The sequence below is a fragment of the Oryzias melastigma genome, linkage group LG1, assembly GCF_002922805.2.
Source record: "Oryzias melastigma strain HK-1 linkage group LG1, ASM292280v2, whole genome shotgun sequence".
Lineage (NCBI taxonomy): Eukaryota > Metazoa > Chordata > Actinopteri > Beloniformes > Adrianichthyidae > Oryzias > Oryzias melastigma.
This window is the reverse complement of record NC_050512.1, coordinates 19,245,846-19,267,885: the sequence shown is the minus strand read 5'-3', so window position 1 is coordinate 19,267,885 and position 22,040 is coordinate 19,245,846. Positions and strand designations below refer to the sequence as shown.

The 22,040-nt window shown below is 41.1% G+C and overlaps 1 protein-coding gene across 5 annotated transcripts in view; it reads right to left on the bottom strand.

Annotated features, from left to right (window-relative positions):
* Positions 1 to 4,652: 4,652 nt before the first annotated feature.
* The window catches only part of dlc1 (DLC1 Rho GTPase activating protein), a 79,173-nt gene continuing 61,785 nt past the window's right edge, over positions 4,653 to 22,040 (bottom strand). For all 5 annotated transcript variants that reach the window (XM_024290311.2, XM_036212761.1, XM_024290316.2 and 2 more), the window contains 12 exons: positions 20,919 to 21,000; positions 18,516 to 18,579; positions 14,990 to 16,626; positions 14,238 to 14,417; positions 12,188 to 12,347; positions 10,671 to 10,878; positions 10,144 to 10,360; positions 9,609 to 9,723; positions 8,526 to 8,729; positions 7,733 to 7,950; positions 6,190 to 6,363; positions 4,653 to 6,103 (listed from right to left, as the gene is read on the bottom strand). In XM_024290311.2, coding sequence (XP_024146079.1) covers positions 6,004 to 6,103; positions 6,190 to 6,363; positions 7,733 to 7,950; positions 8,526 to 8,729; positions 9,609 to 9,723; positions 10,144 to 10,360; positions 10,671 to 10,878; positions 12,188 to 12,347; positions 14,238 to 14,417; positions 14,990 to 16,626; positions 18,516 to 18,579; positions 20,919 to 21,000 — 3,359 coding nt within the window. In that variant the 3' untranslated portion in view covers positions 4,653 to 6,003. The remainder of the gene's footprint in view (positions 6,104 to 6,189; positions 6,364 to 7,732; positions 7,951 to 8,525; positions 8,730 to 9,608; positions 9,724 to 10,143; positions 10,361 to 10,670; positions 10,879 to 12,187; positions 12,348 to 14,237; positions 14,418 to 14,989; positions 16,627 to 18,515; positions 18,580 to 20,918; positions 21,001 to 22,040) is intronic.

Here is a 22,040-nt window from a genome sequence, read left to right as displayed (position 1 = left end):
ATCATTTCTTATATCGTGCTTTACAAAAATTTGCTTTTGGTAATTATTTTTGCATAGTCATTAAAACTCTTTACAACAACGCCACCTGGTCTATTAAACTAAAATCTAGTTCATCACCTTGGTTTGATATAAAATGTGGAATCAAACAGGGATGTCTTAAATCTCCATATCTGTTTCTTCTTGTATCTCAACTTCTCTGTGACCATATTAAACCCAGTCCATTACAAGGTATTTCCATTGATAATAGATCATAAGTCAGCGCACTGTTGATACGACTCTCTTTCTTAAAGACAGATCACAAATTCCATTAGCAATATATATAAATACATGTTTTTCTAAGGCTTCTGGTCTCTCATTAAATTTGAAAAAATGTGAACTTCTCAGAATATTAACTTTCTTCCAATTATTGAAAAAACAAAAAAGAAGTTTAACCTCTGACTCTTACGTGATTTTTCCATTAAAGGCTGAATTCTTCTCTCCAAGGCTGAAGGGCTCTTCAGATTAATTTATGATGCTCAATTTTGTATGTCAGCAACTTCATAAGCAAAACTCTTGATAAAATGCTATGTGACTTTCTTTGGAGAAACCAAACTCATCACATCAGGAAATCTGTTCTAATGAATGATTATTCTAGTGGGAGGTCTAAACTTTCTGGATTTCAGTACCTTAAATATGACATTTAAAATCAATTGGATCAGACATTTTTTGAAAAATCCAAACTCTCTGTAGAACTTTATTTCCAATTATGTTTTCTCTCAGATTGGTGGCTTTGACTTTTTACTACTCTGCACCTACAAGCCTGACAAAGTGCCCATTAAACTTTCTTCATATCATAAACAGATGTTGCTTGCTTGGTCCATGATTTATAAACACAATTTTCCCCTCACAGGTTTTACATTTGGAACAAAAGATACATTCTTTACAAAAACAAAACTATCTTTATCCAACAGTGGTTTGATAATAATGTAATTGTGAATAGAGCGATTTTTAAGGAACCCAGGTTGTGTTTCACAAGTAATTTGTTCTAAATGCTCCTTTAATATGTTTGCATTCGAATTAGTTAGTATTTTATAATCTGTATTCATTAACGTAATGGTTCATAGATTATTAATGAGTCGTTTGTCCTTACCAGATTTAGAAATTAGAAAAATAAGGCCTTGTTTCATTGTTGCGTTGAGGTTTTATTTAGAATATTTTCTTCAATGGTTTTGAAAAGGAAAACTTTAATTTCTTCCCAGAAAAAAAATATAAAAGATAAGGCATCCTGACCAGGATCTTTGTTTGTTTTTAATTTGATTAGGGCTTGATCCAAGTCTTCCAATGATATATCAGAATCACAGGTTTCTTTGAACAATAAGTCAATTTTTGGTATGTATGTTTTAATCTGATCAATTCTATTGAATCGGTTGGTGCATTATTTAAGGAATATCATTTTGAGTAAAACTTGATTGAGTAAAACAATGATCTGTTAACGATGCTACTGAGATGGAGATTTGTGAAACATATCTATTTACCAAAGTTGAGCCCAACCATAGATCTAATCTGGACATATTGCCATTTGGTTTGATCCAAGAAAATTTAGAAACTCCAGGATTTTTCTTCTCTCCATATGTCACTTAAATTATTTGAATCTATAAATTCTGTGAAACTCGGATTTGGAACTAAACTAAAGTCATCACCTTTCAGTACATGGTCTAACTGTAATCTGACAACAAATCTGTAATTTTTTCCAACGTGATCCTATTTTGAGTTACAGAGGCATACCCATAAACATTTACTAATTTCACAAAAGACTCATCAATATTCAAAACGGCTGCTCGCCAATGTCCCGAATTATCAGTCTTAAAGGTCAGAACCTTCCTTGGACATCAGTGAAAACAAATACCTACTCCAGCAGTGTTTGGATCTGTGGCTGAAAAGGATTTTTTCACCCCATCGGTTTGACCAGAAGGTGGCGTCATCAACACTTGAATGAGTTTCTTGGAGTGAGATGCAGTTAGCTTTTAGCCCTTTACAGAAAAGAAACATCACTTTTCTTTTCTGAAAACCTTCGATGGTTTAGATGTCAGAATTTCTGTTTTTGTGTGTGTGTTTTTGACATGTTTAATTAAGTAAGATCTGGCAGTAAAATTAGGTGGACCGAGGAGAAGATAGATATAAGCTCTGAAAAATTAAATTAAATATGGTAAAAAATAATAATAATTAACTAAATACAGGAGTGGGATTTTGTGTTGTCCTTCCAAAGGGAAAATAATATTTAGCTAATAAACTTGTGATCAAATTAGTAACCCACTTTCTCTTTATCCGAATTTATCTCTTATTCCAATAACTTGTTTCTGAAACAAACATTTTGACATTGTATTAGTTTTATTTTTCTATACTTACACTTCTACACAATGAAAAAGAAATGGTGAAACAACGCCATCGGATGAATTTAATCACAGCATCAAGGTGTCAAGTGATTTCACTTCCACATTAGCGGCTTAAAAGTCAAAGGTCAGGGGTTCGAGCCCAACCTCCGGTAGGGTTCTTTGTTTTTATTATTTTTTTAAATCCCAAAATTGTTTATTGCTTTCTTGTCGGAGTTGTGACAAAAAACACAAAAAAGATAAAAAAAATAAAAAAATAAGACAAAACAAACAAAAAAAAACATAAAGATTTACTCATAACATTATAGACAGCAACAACACACAGCATGGCTTCACAAAAAGGTACAGAAAACATCATTTTAACATGGAGAACAACAATAAATGACAAAACTAATTAAAATGGCGATATGGGAGGAATTTTCTGGTTTTTTACATATCTTTAAACCTTCAACAACAATAACGTTTTCAATTGGTAATTGGTAGTGTTATAACGACTTGTGACCGGATCATAATAACTTTTAAAATAGTTAAAAATAACTCTTAGGGATTTCTGTCAATCATTTCCTAATTATTTGAGCATCATTGGGAAGCCATTGGCAAAAGAAATATGATATTACAAGCTATAGATTTTGAACGGCTTGCGCGTGGCGAGCTTGCAAAAGTGGCGTAGTCTTAATACACGCATATATTTCAATGTATTGCTATGAAGATTTAATATGTTGATCTAAGGCTGAAGCTGTAACAAGTATTATAATATAGAATATGAACATATAAGGAACGTGGGCGTGGTTAGCAAATAACCTCCGTTGCTAAGGAAATCCAAAAATTACTTTTGCAGATTCTTATGAAAATAGCGTCAATCTTTTCGGTGACCTCAGGCCAACAAAACATAAAATGGTTGCTACAAAGAGATAAAACCAACAGAAAAGCCCCCATTTTTAAAAAAGTGCGTTTTCACTCAATTTCTCACATACATCCCAGACCAGCTACACAGAAAGAGAAGGGGGGATTTAGGGGTGCATAGTGGCTGCTTAGCAAGTGAGCTCGGGTCAAAGGTGGGCGTCAAGGGCGGCGATGGTGTGTATGGGCGTGTAGCGAGGGCGGCGATGGTGATGGGCAGTGAGGACGGGTAGCGACTGCGGGCCATCCAACGCTGCTTGTGGCTTTAATTTATTTTAGGCTCTGTAACTCAGCTGGGTTACACAAGAAATGTTGATAAAAGATGCAAATAAATGTATGAATATGAAGGGATTTTTTTATTCTATTCTGAAAGTTCTGAATTGTGATAATGAAAAAAATCAGCAAGAACGTTAGGTAAGAATTGTGACCTTTTTTTTTTTTGTTGTTCCTCTGAAACTGGAAGCAGCGTTTTTGTGATGAATGCCTGGCAAACGCTCTGGAGAACGTGCACGTTCATATTCATTTATCATTGTGGGAACCCTTCTGCTCTGCATTCTCAAACAGTGGTGTGGGTACGCAGCACTGCTGGCGACTCCTGTTATCTGACCCTGCACAATCTCTCTGAGGTGTTTGGGGCTCTGGGGGAAAAACACACACTGGAGCACATGGAAAAACACACCAATGCTTTGGAGTTGTGTAAGCTAGCACACACACCCCTACAAAGAAGGATGTGCAGCCTTAGAACATAAATTTTGAGATATTTGTGTTTACTAAAGGAGTAAAGCGGGAAATTTAAAGATAAAAACGTATGTTTGATCCTTCCAAAGCTCTGAATGATCTCTGCCTCTGCACGAGCTCCCCATGATGCTACCATAAAACCCATTTGTCTTTGCCAAGGGCTCTGGGAAGTCATGTTAGAACCTGTCACAGAACGCACTCGAGAGTAAATCAGAACACGTTCAAGGTTTGCTCCTGTTTGCTGAAGTGCATTGCATAACAAAACAAAGGCAGCAAACCCCCTGTTTTCCAGAAAACAGATGACAGCACGTCACTCTGCTAAGTGACCGAAAGCACGAAGAGGCACATCTGAACCTGCTCAGATCCTTTAAAGCTAAAACACAACAGGCCAAATCCTTGCCTTGACCTGACCTGAGACACACAGCAGACCCCTCTGCTTCTTTCACCAAATCTTATGTATGAAACACATGGAGTGAGATCACCATCTTCCAGACCCCTCGGGGCCAATAACAGTTCCAGTGGTGTGGAACTTAGGCGTGAGACACCCGGCGGTCACAGGAAGGGAGATCCACATTCAGATTGGTGTAAGTACTTGGATTGTAAACAAGTGACAGTAGAAAGGATTAGAAAAAAAACACAAAACAGTTAGTTTAATACATTTAATAGTGCATTTTTGATTAACCTGTACAGAAATAATATTAATAAAAAAGATAAAACTTTTTTGTAACACAGAGTTTAACGTGTACAATACAATAAAATAAATGATACAATAAAAAACAAAACGTATATCTGAGGTATAAATATATTTGCTTTAAATTAACTGTCATTGTCATGCATTATTATTTGGCAGAGACACAGTTACAGCTAGAAACATGTGAACAACGGTTTAGTGAATTTATGATACACTCAACATGAAAAGCACAACTGTTACAGCCAAAGGAATGTGATCCGAGTCAAAAACACAAGAAAATTTGTCCTTCCTTTAAATCCACACATTCAGTCTGCCCTCCTCTATACAGTAAAACCTGTAAAATCCCCACCTTTATAAAAGGACCTCGACTTTTTTTACCTTTTCACGCAGAGAGAAATAGTGTGCTTGTTTGATAGAAAAGCAATCAGAACTTTTGCTCTTTTTTTTTAATTAAATAAAAGGTGTTTGGCCAAAAAAATATGCTGTGCTTTAAGCATATTATTGAAAAACTGTCCATACTGTATTCATTTGGTCCAATTATTTGTTTTTTTTACAATGTTGAATCCCAGTCAACCTCTATTCAATGAGGTTGGCTGAAATAGATTTGACCTTTTATTTGTCTGTCAGTCAATTATGTCCTCTCTTTGATCAGTCTTTTCATTTTGGTGAGCCAGCCACCAATGCTCCTCTGCCTTCACGCCGAAACACTAAAACCCTGTGTGCTATAGGCCACCTGTCATCCCATGATATCCTGTTTATTGACCTCACTCAGTCTGCAAACTACCAGCACATTCGCATCTTTCGACACCCCTAGATTTGTCTATCAGCTCGCTATAATAACGTCTCCTTTTCTTCCTGTGCTTTGCTGTAACAGAGAAGGGGACGGAGGTAACACAAAGCGGACAACGACCTACAGTATATGTACATATTATTCATCTCCTGGGGGGGACCACAACAACAACAACAATCCATACATTTTTATTTACTTATTTATTTAGATATATGTTTTTTGGCTTTTCCCCTCCATCGCTCCCACTTGAGATCCCCTTTGCTTCTCAGAAGCGATAATCCCCGTTTTAAATTAAGTCTGAGGCAAAACGTCCTGTGTCAGAAACGCAACGTCCTGAGGCCCAGATGGTTCGGTTAGTCCTCTTGGCAGTCCCACTTTTAAAAGTAAAAGCAGTCTGTTTTGACGAAAACAGCTCCTTCAGTCCTGGTTCATGTTTATTGAAGGATAAAGAGACTTCCACTTCATCTGTGTTTTGTTGAAACGAAGCATTCCAGTCCCAATGGCGTGCCGCTCTACTATTTGTCCATGGGCACGGAAAAGGATTCCCGGATCCGCGCCACCTCAGCGGCGCACAAGTGTCCGTAAAGCTTATTGTACCACTCTGGGAAACGACCCCTGGAGAGAAAGAACAATATGAAGGATAAATCAGTGACTGTAATGCCAGTTTTCATTAAACATTAACAGTGTAACATTTTGCCCACCTGCAGTCAATTCTGGAAATGTGTGTGAGTCGGGATTTGTTGGTGCCGCAAGGCTCTATGAAGTAGCGTGAGGTGAGGACGTTGGCCCGGACGCCCACCACCGGCGCCCCGCCGTGATCCACGGATGAACTCACGAGTGCACACGCTCCCTTTGGCAGGTCTGTCACCCAAGTCCTAGTGGACAGCACAAAGGTTGGATTAAATGCTATGAAACACACAGTGTACACATTGGGAAAGTGACGCACATTCATACAGTGTTCACACTGGACTGTCGCTAACTGATGCTAGCGCATGTGCTCAGAGTAGGAAGAGGTTTGGTGCAAAATGTCATAACAATTCCCAAATTACTTATTTCTCCTTTATAATCAATTTTCAAGCAGTTGGTACTTCTGTGTTTTGAAAATGACGCTAGCCATACGTCACCAGCAAATCCAAGTCCCTGATTGGTCACCTGGTTTAACTTTCAACAGGTGATTGATAGCTGCATGTTTTGTACGTAGAGGATGACACGGGAGGGGATTTTCACTCCTGTCCCGTCCCGCTCCCTCATAGAGTAATCCTGTCCTGTCCCGCTCCCGGAGCAAAATTAAGAAAATAATCCCGTCCCGTCCTGCTCCCGGTAATCTGACTCCTATTCCCGTCCCACTCTGTTCAAAATTTATCCTGCTCCTGACCTGCTCCTTTATGTTTTTGTTTTTATTTAGTCATAATGTAAAACATTACATTTAATTGTATCAGCTCCCAGCATGTTTCAGAGGAGTGGCTGAGTTCACATTTCTACATTTTCAATTACTGTAGTGCAGTTTTATTAGTCAAACCTAATAAAATATTCTGCAGAAAACTACTGAGAACCGTAAGAACCATTTCTGCTACTTTGATGTACTGTGTCTATATTTCATGCTACTGATGTGCATAGATGAATACAAGTACAGTTAACATTTTGAGTTGCACAGAAATGTTGTTTTATTTTCCAATTAGACAGGAATCTCCATAGATTATGATGTTTGCAGATTATATTGTGGTTTATAGAGAGAGGAGATAACATGTGGTGGAGGAGCTAGAGAGGTGGAGGTTTGCCCTGGTTAGCCGCAGTAAGACATGTGTATGAATGAGAGGGACCAAGTGGAAGAGTGAGGCTACAGGGAGAAGAGGTAAAAAAGGTGGAGGATTTTAAGGATATTTAAGTTTGACCGGGTAAAAATTACCCGGCAAAAGTGATGGTGGAACTTTTTATAGCGAAAGTGTTCTAGAGTTAAGGAATGCTCAGAAAGGCAGTTTTGACTGTAAATTATTTTATATAGGTCCTCCACTATGAGAAAATGCTAATACATGTTAAAAACACAAAAAAGACCATTTTGATTGAAGTTGGTCATTTAAAAGTTGCTTAGCTATGCATGAATGCGAGATCTTTGAAGCCCAAAATGCATGTTTGAATAGACTTTTCATTAAAATCGACTGCTTGAGCAAGTGTAGATGTGAGCGTAGGATTACATTGAGGTGAAACAGACAGGAAAGACCAGGACGGGGTAAGATCAGGTCTTACCTGAGCACTACGTGGTCTCTTGTGGGATGTGGAGCCATGGCGTTCCTGACGTACTGGTAGACTTCCGTCCGCTGGTCGAGGGTTTCCACGACTCGGCTCTCCAGCAGGTCCTCGTCCCACTGGCCCTGCTCCCTCAGCACTCGAGTCAGAATGTCCTCGGGACTGGCATGGATCTCTACGGTCACTTTCCACTGCCGCAGTGGAAAACCATCATTAACCTAAGACACAGAGAGAGAACACGAAGAAGACCAATTACTTTGCAGCCTTTATTAATTAAAACATTGCACAACCCTCCCAACCCAGATGCTGAGCAATAACTATAAATGTCCAGATGTGTTTCAAAACCTCCAGCTGGCCTTCATTCAAGTCTTCTGACTGATAGGAAGAACACACACTTTCACCGAGTGGGAAAAAAAAAACAACTCAGTCACACACTAGAAAGAGGAGAATAAGGCCTGGGATAATGGTGTGGTTGTGTTAGTGTGTTTCTCCATGTCAAGCTGATGTCATCCTGGGAGAGTGTCCAGAGCAGGAGGGGGGTGGGGGGTGGGAACGAGGAGCAAAGAGGCCAGGCCACTTTCACACAGATGTTTTTTTCTTCACAGGAAACCCTAACTGCACGTTCCCATTTGCTTTTTTGGAAAATCAGGACCGAGGCGAGGCAAACACCAAAAGTAAAGACGACGGGACGTCACTGTGTTTGCACATCGCAGACAGATGAGCCCCGCCCCCCTACCCTTTAAAAGTGAATAATTCTGTTTTTCCATGACTTTCATTGGCTGTGAGGGATTACCTTCCTGTAGGCCAGCTCGACGTGTTCAGGAGTGGAGCAGCTGTCGTAACCTCTAAACTTGTCTTTGGCCTCTTTCAGGAGCGTGTCTAAGCTTTCCTGCAGGACACTTCCTCGCTTGGCTTCACCTCCCAGCTCCTCCAATCGTTTTGGCAGAAGAGCCTGCTCCACATATGAGTTCCTGCAGCGGTTCATTTCTTCGGGGATCTGCGAGAGCGGAGGACACACAACATCAAAACACACAAAAAAAACAGGACTTTACGTTTTATGGCCTGTTGCTGGATTCTATTGCCCACAAGGGTGCAGAAAGGGGTTTAATTTGACACATCTGGTTGTTTTCTGCTAAAAAAAAAAAAAAAAATACCAGGAGCAGCGGGACTCATAAATACGAAGATATTGGAAAACCCATCAATAAAAACCTGACTATTTAATGATGGAAGCAGAATAAGCATCTTTATTCTTAACATATGAATCCTCTCCGTTTATGTTCAGTTGCAAATGTGTTAAAGAATCTGTCATAGTTAACATTTTAGGACTACAGTGTTTATTCCCTTTATTTGATCCTCACATTTTATGATTCAGTCCTGAAAAAAATTGAGTTTAAAACCTAATCAGTGGCTTAAAACATACTAGAAGATAATTTTTCAATATTTCAAATGTTGCATCTCTTTTTTCAAACCTCTATGACAAAAGAAAAATCTAATTAAACAGAGTCATTTCCTGGATAATTGAGTTTACTTGTGAGATATGACCATGACAGGAAGACAGGAAGTTTCTCTACAATTTAATAAAACGTTGACTAATGTGACCCTCTTGCATTTGCAGAGATTATCCGACTACTTCTGCTTCCAGTCTTGATCATTTTTCTTCTAAATGACATATTTGACCCCAGCAAGAGGTTGGATATGACATTTAGTAATCAAAACTAAGCTGGAGCACATGACTAAACCATAACACGACATAACCGAATCAGTTATGTAACTCCTGCTTACAGGAGAAACAAAGGAAGTTGCCTCAAATATGTCACCAAAACACCCCAAAAGGACATCTGTCAACCTCTGTGGTTCTGCTTTGACGTCCACTCACCCTGAAGAGCTTCCTGCACTCCTGGATCATGTGCGTCAGGCCGTGGGTGGCAGCCAGGTTCTCGTTCAGGTCCCTCTGATCAGGCTTCCCCAAAGTCTGCTTTCGGTTCATCACCCTGCGCCCCACAGATGAGGGAAAGCAAAAGGACACAGCCAGATTAATCACCAGCGTTTGTCATAAGGACAGAGCGCGACGGAAAAGCAGAGGCAAGGTGAAAGGTTGAGAGTGGAAACAGAGGGTTAAACGGCATACACTTTATGAGACCTCACACATCAGAGCCAAACGGGGAACAATGTGTTTTTAATTAGATTAAAATGTTTATGCAACTGCTCCGTTTCCTCTGTCTCTCCCTATTCCTTCCTCTCTTGCTCCAACTTTTCCTTTAAAAATCTCTGCCCTCCATCTACAATATCCTGTCCCTTCATAAGGACCCTTTCCTGTTTTCAAAACATATAGCATACGACCTGTTACGCAACCTGAAACAATTCTGATTTAAAAGGAATGGACAAGTGAGTGCGGCGGCGCAAGCACACACCTCGGTGAGGAGCTCTCCTTCCGCCGCAGTGTGTTGAGATGGAAGAGTGACGGCGCCAGGCAAACAGCCAGGTTGGTGGGAGTCATCTGGTTCTCGGCGACGCTCGCCGTGACGTCGCTGAGCAGACACATCAGCGTGCGGAGCGCTTCTCGGTTCTCATCTGGTAGAAGCAGCACCGCAGCGCGGGTAGCTTGAAGACGGAGCTCTTTAGGCATGTCTGCGGGGGGAAAAAAATGACATTCCTCAAGCCACTTTTTTTTAATAACCAAAACCTTATTTTGATGCTATCGTTGATGAAAATTATGGTTAAATCTGTGAGGAAATTCAGTTAAATTGCTGTTTGCCTGCCAAGAATGAGCTATAATGCAATATGCGCTAACCCAAGTGTGTTACACAAGAGTATCTGTTTCATTATAAGCAACGTGCACAGGTCTGACTCCAAAAAATGTTTTTTTTTTGTTTTTTTTTTAAGAAAAAAGGGGATTAATACATTTTTCCCTTATATGTGTATTTTATGGCATACTTACACTGATAGATCTGAAGAAAGGTTTCTGACAGTTTACTCGTGAACAGCGGTTCGGGTAAGTCCCTAAAATACTGCTTCAACATGTCAGCAACGTCATACGCTGACTGGCCCTCGTAGTTGACTCCGCACCCATCGGCGCCGCTCGCCTCGTTCATCTGCCGAAGAGCCTGGATGCGAGATTTGACTCCAGATTTCCTGAAAAGACCCACCTGGAAGAGGAAGAAAGTGAATGAAAACATTTTGATACATTATCTGCATTTTAGTTTGAGAACAGCTTTCATCCATTGCAACAATAATTGCACAAATTACTTGGTAAGACTTCATCGGGGGCTTTTTAGGGAAGAAAAAAATAGCAATTGTTTAAAAGGTGAAGAGTTTAAGTATTGTTCGTTAACTAAGATGGAATTTCTTCAGTTTAAAAATAAAGCTATCAGTTTTTTTCTATTTTCATTGGATGTTATTTACAAATTCCACTATAATCCCCCCATAATTAGATACGAGCACATTTGCAGAGTAGGATCCTCATTGAGTCTTAGTTTTATCACATAGTGTGATGTTAAGTGTGAAGAGAGCACAAGTAGGAATCAAACTCTATCCAGCTCACTAATCCGTCTTACATAACATGCAGTAAAAACAATCATGGATACTAGTGTGATTGACTGCAAATGCTCTGAAAGTAAGATCTTATGTAATCCAGCCACCTGAGGCAAGAAGATGGCTTAATCTTATCCAAAAAAACAAACTGCGTCACTTGAGTCATTAGAGAGAATTTAAGTTTTTTGAATAGAATCATGTTTTTATGTGGAATGTGTTATCTTGAACTGTGGACTTTGAGTGTTAGACGGCTTCTTTGTTGGTTTTCTGAGCGGAGTTGAAAGATTTAATAGAAGTTTTTACAACTGTATGTTCACTGACACTCCACAGTTTGATATGCACACAACACACGAACTATTGTTTTAGAAGCTAATAAATACTGCAGCACATGGTTGAAGTGTAAATGCACCAACCAATCGAGTAAGTTCCAAGAGTGCGCTTTGTTTATTGGTTTTAGTCATTGAATGCAAAGGTGCAAAGTTGCTAGATGTAATTTGAGGCATTTTACAGAGTTGTGAACTTAAAAATGATTTCCACCCTTGGCTTTTACTTGAGAAATGACGTGCCCAACACACAGTAGGTATGTGCTTTTGACTGAATATAAGAACTGGACAGTGAGTGTACCGTCACCTCGAGAGAATGTGTCAAACAAATGGTTTGAACACTGGACAATTCTAGTAAGACATCTGATTGGCCAGTTTAGGGCTAAAAATTAATTGGCAATAAATATATTAATATAATTTAAAAAATAGGGAACATGCTAAAAAAAGGTTGCAGATTGCAAATTTCTCAGTAGAAGTCTTATTGGAACCAGTGGGTACTTCCTATTTGGAATATGAGAGGAGGGGGGGGGGTCACTCAGTCCAGTTCTCATATACAGTCAATGGTATGTACTATGTATGCAAGTTTTTTTATTTCTTATACCTGGTCAAGACAATTGTTGCGCAAATAGCGCATGGCTTGTTGTATTCCTTGTGGGAGAGGCTGGCCAGTCCGCTGGACGATGAATTGCAGTGGAACACCAAACACGTTCCTGTCTTTGTAGTCACGCACCTTGATCCGCTTCATAAACTTTGGTACAGCCCTGTCACCAAATGATACAAGGCGTAAGATACATGTATTCATTCAAGTTGACATGGTTATCCTAGCTAAAAGTAAAAAGATATGCATTTAAGATTCATGATGTTGACCTTGGCTCTGTTTTATTTTTACTTTAACCGAGTCACTTGAGAGGTGCAAAAGAGAATACAAGTTCTCAATGTGGAAGGAAAACCAGGGGAAAAAATGTAAAACAAATGTCCAAACAGTAGAAAGCCAGTTATGAGCTTGTTTTCACACAATTGCTTTGAAGTCAAATTTTGCTTTCTGTGAGAATACACGTGATATTCAGCAGAGAAGTTGGTGTACAACCACAAATTCACAGATAAAACACAAAGTACTATCCATTTCACGAGAGAGTGCCTCCAGATTTATGGCTGTGTGTCCTACTGCCAGAGTGTGAATGTTGTTTTGTAGCCTGTGCGTGACTCAGTACAAGTCTTCCTTTGTACAAGCTCATGTTCACAAGACCCAAAGTTCTTCTAAGAATTACAGTTAGGGAAAAATGAACATTTTATGATCAGCAGCTGGAATTCTGAACACGCACGGCCTCAAGTGGTCAACAATTTGACTCATTGAGCCCATCATGGGACTGTCATGGCGTCTTCTGTTTTTGTCAGGGAGAAGCCTGGAGCAGGAGAAAAACAACCATAATATATTGGATTTTTCCCACTCCAGATACATTTTTTTCTGTTGTAAAATTGTTTCCAGAGGTGAAACAATGATTTTGTTGTTTTTAGTCAAAAAGTTTGTTCGTTTTTTTGACATATTTTCTAGCTCATTAGAAATTTGCCTCTTAGTTGTGGGCGGGACTGTAAGCGCAAGCTAGCCTCTGCTAATTTCCCATCAGCCCTTTGTTTACACTTCACCCACTAGCTTATAGCCCCTCACAAGCCATCGCTAACATAGCATAGTACAAAAAAATGGCAAGCGATATTAGAACTATTCACTTTTACAGTTTTAAGCCAGATGGCAGCTCAGAAGAGAAAAGTAAAGACGTTAATGGATCTATTTGTCTGCAAATAGATACATCTGAATTGGAACAGTCTTTAGCCCGCCTATGGCAGCTGCTGGGTCACAAACCTGAGCTTTTTCTAACCGAGATTTTTTATCTAATCCAACACGATTTGATTAAAGTAATACTCAGAAATGCAGCTTTAATCTTAAATTATTTTATATATTTATGCAACAAGAACATGTTAAAAATGCCAAAACACAATTTTATTGGAGTGGGTCTTAAAGTTTTAGCAATATGTACAATCTAAATTAATTGACTCACAAATTATAACTAGTGAAAATATGGTGGAAAATCTTCAGTTTTAAAGATTTTATCCATTTGGTGAGACAAAAACAGAGGAAGCAATATTTCGAACTTGAGTGACTCTAAAACCTTTGTCACAGTCAACACGAGGACATTGAATGCAAATGCATAATTGAAGAGTTTCATTTAAAGTGAGGTCAAAGTTATTGCCTTCTAATGGTTCAGAAGATACTTGAAATAGATAGTTTGAGAAGTGGGCAGTTCTTTCCACCCTCAAGCACAGCACCTTGCGTGTGAACTGCCATGATTGCACGCTTGTGAAGAAGACAATGTACACCCCTTCTCAGCAATTACAGCCCTGGGAAAAGAATGTGAAACCCAACCTCTGTGTGGACAGCCGTCACAGCGCTATACAACAACTAGCAGATGGAGTGGATTGGACGAAGGGCAGTATGGAGGAGTATGAAAGGGTATGTTTTGGAGGCATCACTTCCAGGGACAATGTGATAGACGCACGGTCTGCTTTACATGAAAAAGAAGCTGTATGTCAAAGTGTCACTGAAGCTTTTGCTACTCTGTATGTCTGTTCTGTATTTCCCCCCCAAATCCACTCACCAACTGAAGCCATGTTTGTTCGTTGGGGTGTGTTTCTCCAGCAGCGCGGTGAGCTGCAGGAGGGAAAGCTTCTGCAGCAGATTCATCTGCAGCACCGACTGGCAGCTAATCTGGAGCTGGGCAGAGGCCAAACTGGGTCGATGGGAGTTCTGGAAGCTCGGCCAGCGAAGTTTTTGTGGTCTGGAAAGTTGTCGGGGGAGGTTAAGAAAGCACAAATTGAGACATGGGAAGTAAAAAAAAAAATAAATAAAATCAGACATTTCACTCTTAAGGATCTCCGCCACACCTCTGTATACATGGAAAATGACACACGGCATGAACAAATACTGCGTGTGGCCAAGTGATCAGTTTAGGGATTACAAGGATGTATGTATACATCAATCAAGGGATTATCTACAAAACACCATGTGCAATTTTGCTGCTGAATTCTTCAGAGCAAAGGAACAGTCCCCATGGAGACCAAGCCACATTCCTAACTACTTGCCATCATTATGTAAGTAGAGAAGTCTCAGCTTGCACCTCTGTTTATCCTTTGCTGTCACTTTGTTTTTAATCGTCTTTTATAGCTGCCTCACTGTTTATATATGCCTTTTTTTCCAGAAATGATAATTCCTTTATAATGGAAAAAGAGTAAACTATGTTTATGGGAAAAAATAGTTTCTTTGAAGATAATTTATACAAAACAGCAGGTAAATTGAAGTGCTTTTGATACCTACGACGGATTAAAAACTCATCAGGGTATCTTTACTAACCTGCTGGTTCGAGTGAGTGATGCTCCAACTCCGGAGTCCCTCCTCTCACGCATCCCTTCTTCTGCTTCACCCAGAGGGTTTCCCGTGCTGTCTTGGTCGCTTCCATTCTCTGTCTCCTCCAGTCTGTTCTGCAATGGGGATGACGGGCAAGGGGAGGCGGAATCCAGCGCTGAATCAGAATCTCCGTCCTCCTCCTCATCATCGTCCTCCTCCTCCTCTTCACAGGCTACAGCTTCCGACCAGGCGTTGACGAAGCGCTGCAGGCCACTGACGCGTTGCAACACTTCCTCCAGTTTGTGTTCATCGCCGTCTTCCTCCTCTCTCTCAGTGTAGGGGACGTTGTCATAGAAGCTGAGGCGATTGTCAACAGAGCCCAAAGAGCCATGACGTTGCCTTCTACTCTGTCGCCCCCTGAGGACCACAGGGTTCCCATTCTCATTTCCGTTGTTGTTACGCGAACTCCCATCATGCAAGGCTTTGGGGAAAGTTCCAGGCTTGTGGCCCTCTGGCAGATAAAAAAATATCATGCCCCCCTCGTCCTCATCATCGTCTTCCTCGTCTTCTTCTGGTCTGATCTTGTCTGGAACACTCCTGCAGTTCTGTTCATCGCTCGACATCCCGCTGCTGGATTGGCAGGGGACGGGCGGGGCGGACTTGGGCAGAGACTGCTGCCGGTCTGGGGCTTGTTGGAGAAAACTGAAAGGATCGAATCCTTCCAGATACATCCCTCCTCTTTTACTGAAACCTGCTGCCGTGCTATGGCTGCGAGCTCGAGTGACGGGGCTCGGAGTGCTCACCGCACTCCCGCTGCTGGCTTCAGACTGGCTGCTCCCTGTGCTGCCAGTGCTTCCGTTGCTGGTCTGAGTGGAGTAAGATACAGAGCGATTCCGGTTAAGAGTCATCGTCTGAGTGGGATTGCGCTGGTTATTCAGGTTGATGCTTGAGATGTCCACACAGTTAAGCTTTCTGAGTTTGTCGTCATCAAGACCTTCCTTGATAACAGGACCGCTAATTTCGATCTTTCCGCCAGTGGGGCTGGCCTTCTTCTTTCTCTTGGAGGTGGCGCTGCTGCGAAGCCGCAGACTCTCCATCCTCTTGAGGAAGCTTTTAGCCCTAGAGCGGGTACTTTTGCCGCTGTCTCCTCCTCGGTCAAGACTTCCTCCGACCATTCCTGTACTCACATCAAAGGTGAACTGTCGAAGCGACTCCAGGGGTGACGGAGGTAGCCCATCAGACAAAGAGTCTTCATTGGCTCCTCCTGACCCGCCTGTGCCAGAAGAGGAACACATGCTGGCCACTGAATTGGCACGAATGGCGCCATCAGGGATTGCTTCATTTAGCAAGGCTGCAGCGTGACCCTTCTCCTCTCCTCTTCCTCCACTACCGCTGCTATGGATGGAGCCCACTTCAGGTTGCTCACTGAGATCCGTGAGCACACTCTCTGAACTGTTGCCTTCACGCAAACCCAGCTTGCCTTTCTGAGATACTTGGTCCTTGGGAAACGAGGGTTGGGTAGCATCTGCTGGTAACTCAGAAAAAACCTCCAAATCCTCCATCCGTGACCAGCGCTTGCTGTCCCTCTGGAAGGTCCAGCGGCCGCTAATGGCACAAGGTTCGTCCTCATCTGAATCCTCACTCTGCACACAGGGGAAGAGAGGGAGAGGGCATGCTTAAAACAATATAAAACCTAACAATATACTCAAACCGTCGACTATTTTATCGCACAAGATTATCATCAAGTCATTTGAATAATTTATTTAAGAAAATAGGAGAAAGTTCATTAGGAATTCATTTCTGAAGTAGGCAGGAGCCGAATAAGTCCGCCTCCATTTCTCATCATACATCTGTTAACATACTTGCTTACAGTCCCTCACAACCCCAACCTGACATTTCTGGTGTGGGCAATATTGGAGCTATCTAGTTGTACTGTTGTGAAACAAATGTCAGCTCAGACGAGAAAAACAAAGACGTACACAGATATGGTCGTCCACATGTGAGGCCATCAGAATGGATCGGAGCAGGGAGCTTCTGGCTGGCCGTAGCAGCCCCTACATCAAAGCTACAAGCTTTTTTTCAACTGTTTATTTTTTTTGTCGGCTCCTGATTTATTTAGAAATGAAATTATATGCTTAGTTTCCCACAAGAACATGTTAGAAAAGACCATAAAACACAATTTTCATCGTAGTGTGTCCTTAAAATTACTATCAGTCTAAGATTAACTCCTCAGTGATTCAAGATACTGAGGATTTAACATACACATTTTCCTGACACTGCAGTGACTGAAGTCGTCTTCTTTGAGCACCAATCAATCTGCAGGCGTTTTACCATAATACACCACACCCCCAGTTTAGTTAATCTATCTCAGACCCTGAAGGGAATCCAGGAAATTCCATCGTGACCCCCACAGCTCACAGTGCAGCCAGCCAGCCAGACTGGGGTCACTTACCTAATAGTCTTTATCTTTTCTGTCTACACATATGCGTACACACAGGCACGCACACACACACTCCTACCATTAACACTGCACAGGATATAAGCAGGAGACAGATAGACTTCTACCTTTATTTATTTTTTTTTATCTTCATCACGTTGTTTAGCTTTCCTAGTTGGAATCCGAAATAAACGGCTTATTTGGTTTTGCACAAAGAGCAGTAAACAGAAATGGAACCATTGGTCAATATCTTATCCCGAATCCATCAAGTCAGCAAAGGTCGCCACGTCAAGGTCACACAGAGGAGATCATAGAAAGACAAGTAAAAGGGAGAGACAAATACAAAGACTAGTGGAGAGAAAAGGTGATGTAAAAGGATAGAGAATGTGAAGACGTGAGGAGATCAATGCATTCCTAAGTTGTCTGGGTGGGGGTGGGGGGCTTTAACGTGGTTGGCTGCCGTCATATAGAAGCCAAGAAGTCAAGGAGCCAAATAACCTTTTTGGCTCCACTACGTCCCTGTGTGGAGGCTGAAAAGAAAGATGAGGGCCAGCCTGATGAATACCACCAAGCATGGAACAGGCTTTCAGCTTTTAAGGTGATAGTGGAATGGAGTTTTTTTGAGTAAAAAATAGATTAAATCAAAGTTTTTGTCAGAAGTTAAACATTTACTTGTAACAATAGTTGTCTAAAGTTGAAATCTCAGATAAGGTTTTTTATTTGAAAGAAAAAAGAAATAAAGAAGCACTTAGTACGTACATATCTCTGTTATGAGTTGATTAAGTTCCATTCTTGTTGAAAACTATAAGTCACAAAATACTACCAGTTTATACAAATTAATAGGTTTCAGGAAGTGTGTGACAAAGGAGCATAGCATGCCTTTAATGGGAGGAGGTCCCAGTTAATGAAAGCCCTTGAAGATATCCTGCCTCTAGCTAGGGTCCACACAGCATGCCTGATCTAGAAACAGACTCAACAACACAGCTTTTTGCCCTTTGGTTCATTGGCAATCTTGTGGCTGGAGTGGGAAACTTAAATTGCGTTTGAGGAGATAGTCAAATAAGAAGAAAGTACAGGTGTGAGTATAAAACCTACTCTTTTTCTTTGTGGGGACAGATCCAGACTCATTAGAGCACACTTGTTGAGGGTATTTAGCCGCCTGCGAACACAAAAACACAACAATTGGATAAATATTTTAAAGCATTCCAACTTTGACAAACTACAGCTGTTAGGATGCAAACAAAATGAACAGCAGATCTGGAGAAAGGAAAGACAGGGGATGCTGCAGAGCAACAAGTCTGGCTAATGAGCTGCTGAAGGATAATCCCCTCTGTGGACATAAAGGCGCAGATAAGGAAAGTGGAGAGAATTAAATCTGCTGGAGTGGTGTAAAAAAATGTGGGGAGGGGACAGAAAGCTTATCCCCCCTGCCACCTGGAGAAGGGGACCAAGGGCGCCAGTGGGGTCCACCCTCCTGTGGGTGCGTATCATGTAACAATGGAGAAATGAAGCGATGGAAACTAAAGGATGGCTGCGGCTTTGGCTGCTAAGAGGAGCCACTTTTAAGATGATAGTTTCCAGATGTTTGCAAGGACACCTACAGGGGTTCATTAATGAGAGCTGGAATTTGATGAAGGAACTGACTTCATTTGGGACCTATCAGTGCCATTCACCTATGCTAATTGATGCAGTGTTAACAAAGACGGCCTTCTCTAGTGACACCCACCACCACTGGGCCCTTTTTAATGAAAATAAGTTAATGAGCCCGTTAATATGCTCACCAAAATCAGATTACTGGGAGTAATTAAATATATGGGAATCATCAGAAAATCATTTTCTACTTGTGATTTAGTTCCCTGATTTATTTTGGATAATAGTGTAGTTTTTCAACTTCCTGCCCCTTTCAAAAGCCCAACAAGTCTATTCTCTGTAAACGTTGCAACTGTGAAAGTTAGTGCATTACATTTTGCTAATTTGATAATGCTGTCCATTAGTAGCAGTACTGGTGTGTTATGCCTGCACATGTAAAACTACAAAATATGTCTGATAAAGGTCGATCCATTCTGGGAAGTATCGACTTTTTGGGGAGGAATCTTAATTTGTTAATCCAGTATCTGGTTGTCAGATAACTGGTGTCAGAGGGTAAAGGACATCAAATTGTCCTGTTTAGAGGGGTCCTTAGTCAAGACCTTTCATCCTATTGCCTAACTAAGTAGCCACATGGGAGCCTGAGCCTGTGCCGGTCCCAAGCCCGGGTAAAATACGGGGTTGTGTCAGAAATGGAATCCGTCTCCCAAATCCAACATGCGACTCAGGGGAAGCTGTTTTGTTGTGGCCCCACCTGAAGCGAAATGCTAAAAGTTGAACAAACAAACTAAGATTGTCCTGCTTTTATGTCACTTGTTAAATCCATTAACTTGAGAAATCAGGTTACGATTGCCTATTTGTAAAGGAAATGTACCTCGTATTTTAAAGGGCCTATACCATCCTTCCTTAAGCCTTTCAGAGTAAACTATATGCATATATATGATCATATATTACCTTTGACACACTAAAAAAAAGATTATTTATAAAATAGGATAATTTTTGTGAGTTCCTTTTTCTACCAGGATGGAAGATGCCTCGATCTCTGAGGCACCACCTTTTGCTGCTTGTGGGTGCTGCCCATTTCATGACGTCCTTGGTCATGCCAAGAAAACAAACAACAACTGAGCTTTTGCTAAGATTAATGTGCATACCGTTTACCTGCCTTTAGTAGCCCCGGCTATCACCACACTGGTTGTAGCGATGACCAGGGCTAGCAGTTGAGCCAACTGATTGGCAAAGCTAGCGGCTGAGCAATGCTAGCTGAGAGGCAGGGCTAGTGGCATCTTACCGCTAGCTGAGAGGTAAAGCTGGTGACGTATCACCGCTAGCTGAGCAGAGAAAGTGTGTGTTTGTGTTATATTGAGGTGGACGCTGATGGGGTCCATCCATATGTCATGGAAGGGGCCATTTTCACTTTGCGACATCAGCTCACCGGCTCGTTTTTGTGGGTTGGGAGGGGCTGGTGCTGAGAGCGCTGGTTTTTGCAAGAATGCTTAGAAATGTGTGAATGGATCAAAATACCACTTTGGAGTTGTTTATAGTGAGGAATGAACATTGTAATACACTTAAAAGCTCAAAAAGTTGATTTGCATGGTATAAGCCCTTTAAAACTAAAGAAATTATTAAGGTGAAGCGTCTTATACCCCTTCTATCAGAGTACAAAATATCAAATACTAGCTGTATCACTGTTAGTACTTAAGAATAAGTGGTACAAGTGAGATGTGTGCGTGCAATAATAGCTTAAAAGAGTCCATTGGGAACTGATCTAATCTAAAACTTTCTAAAGTAAGCCACCTTTTGAAGTTATGCCCTTCTTAATTCGGTGAGGGTAAAGATGTGATAGCCCACAAAAGAAAGAGAAGAAAGGCGCATACCAGCAACAGCAAGGCGTGGTAAATCTTGTTATCTCACCTGCAAAGAGCCTCAATGGCATCACGATCGAGGAAGTCGTGGTCTCTGGTGACTGAAGAAATGTCGATGGGAAACAGGGCATCTGAAAAATAAAAATCAGGTTAATGGGAGAAGCCCATTGAGTCGGTGTGTTCAGATGAAACTAGTTATCCCCCGCCTTGCCCCAAACACACCCACTGCTCAAACACCTTCATTCTCCCCCATACCCTCTTGATGAAAAGCTAAAAGAGGAAGTAGCGTCTTAGCCGACCAAACAAACACAGCTGCAGCTTTGAAAGTGGGCAGGCAGGGGGGATATGGAGCACAGAGGGAGAGAACAGGGGACTGATTGAAGAATGACAATAGCTATTCCACTTCTGCTCAGAGCTCCGACTTCCTTCTGTTTCTTGTTTTTGCCCTCTACTTTACTTCAGCGGCAGGGTCACCGTTTCAGCTAGCTGCTGCACTGATAAAGGTTAGTGTGTGTCAAAACAGAACGCTCTTTTATGGATGGAATGCTAGGGATGGATGGATGGACGGACACTAAGATATTGTCAAGAATGTGCTGACCCTGGTCAAAAGGGGAATCTTGCTTTTCCACCCCTCGGGGGCAATGATAAGAGAATTCTACTTGTGAAAGTTCAGCTTTTTCAAACCACAGAGGTTAAAGGATGCATATCAGGTATCTTTCATTGCCTTGGCATCACTGAAAAAACAAAAAAAAGGAGATGAGCCCTCATATGCAACGATGGGAAAATGTTTGCTTGTATGAGTAATAAAAAAAAAAATCCTTCTTGTTAGGAGATGACAATGGTTGATCTATGGCGGAATCTCCAGAAGGATAAACTGTGGTTTTGCTGTTTTTATATGGTCTGAAAGGTGTCATCCAGCATGTGAAAACATCCTGACCACCAAGAAATTCAAATCAGTCTCTGTTAAGTGGAAAAATGCTACGACCTGTTGACAGGGGTAATGTTTTCCTGCTGTCCCAAAGAAACCAATGAAAAGTCGTTAACATTTTTGTGGCTGCATGGATTTTATAATGTAGACTAGTGCTGGGCGATATGACAATATATATTGTACAAGCAATAGAATAGTGTCAATCTTGCCATTTTTCCTCTATTGTTTATATCGTTTCTATGC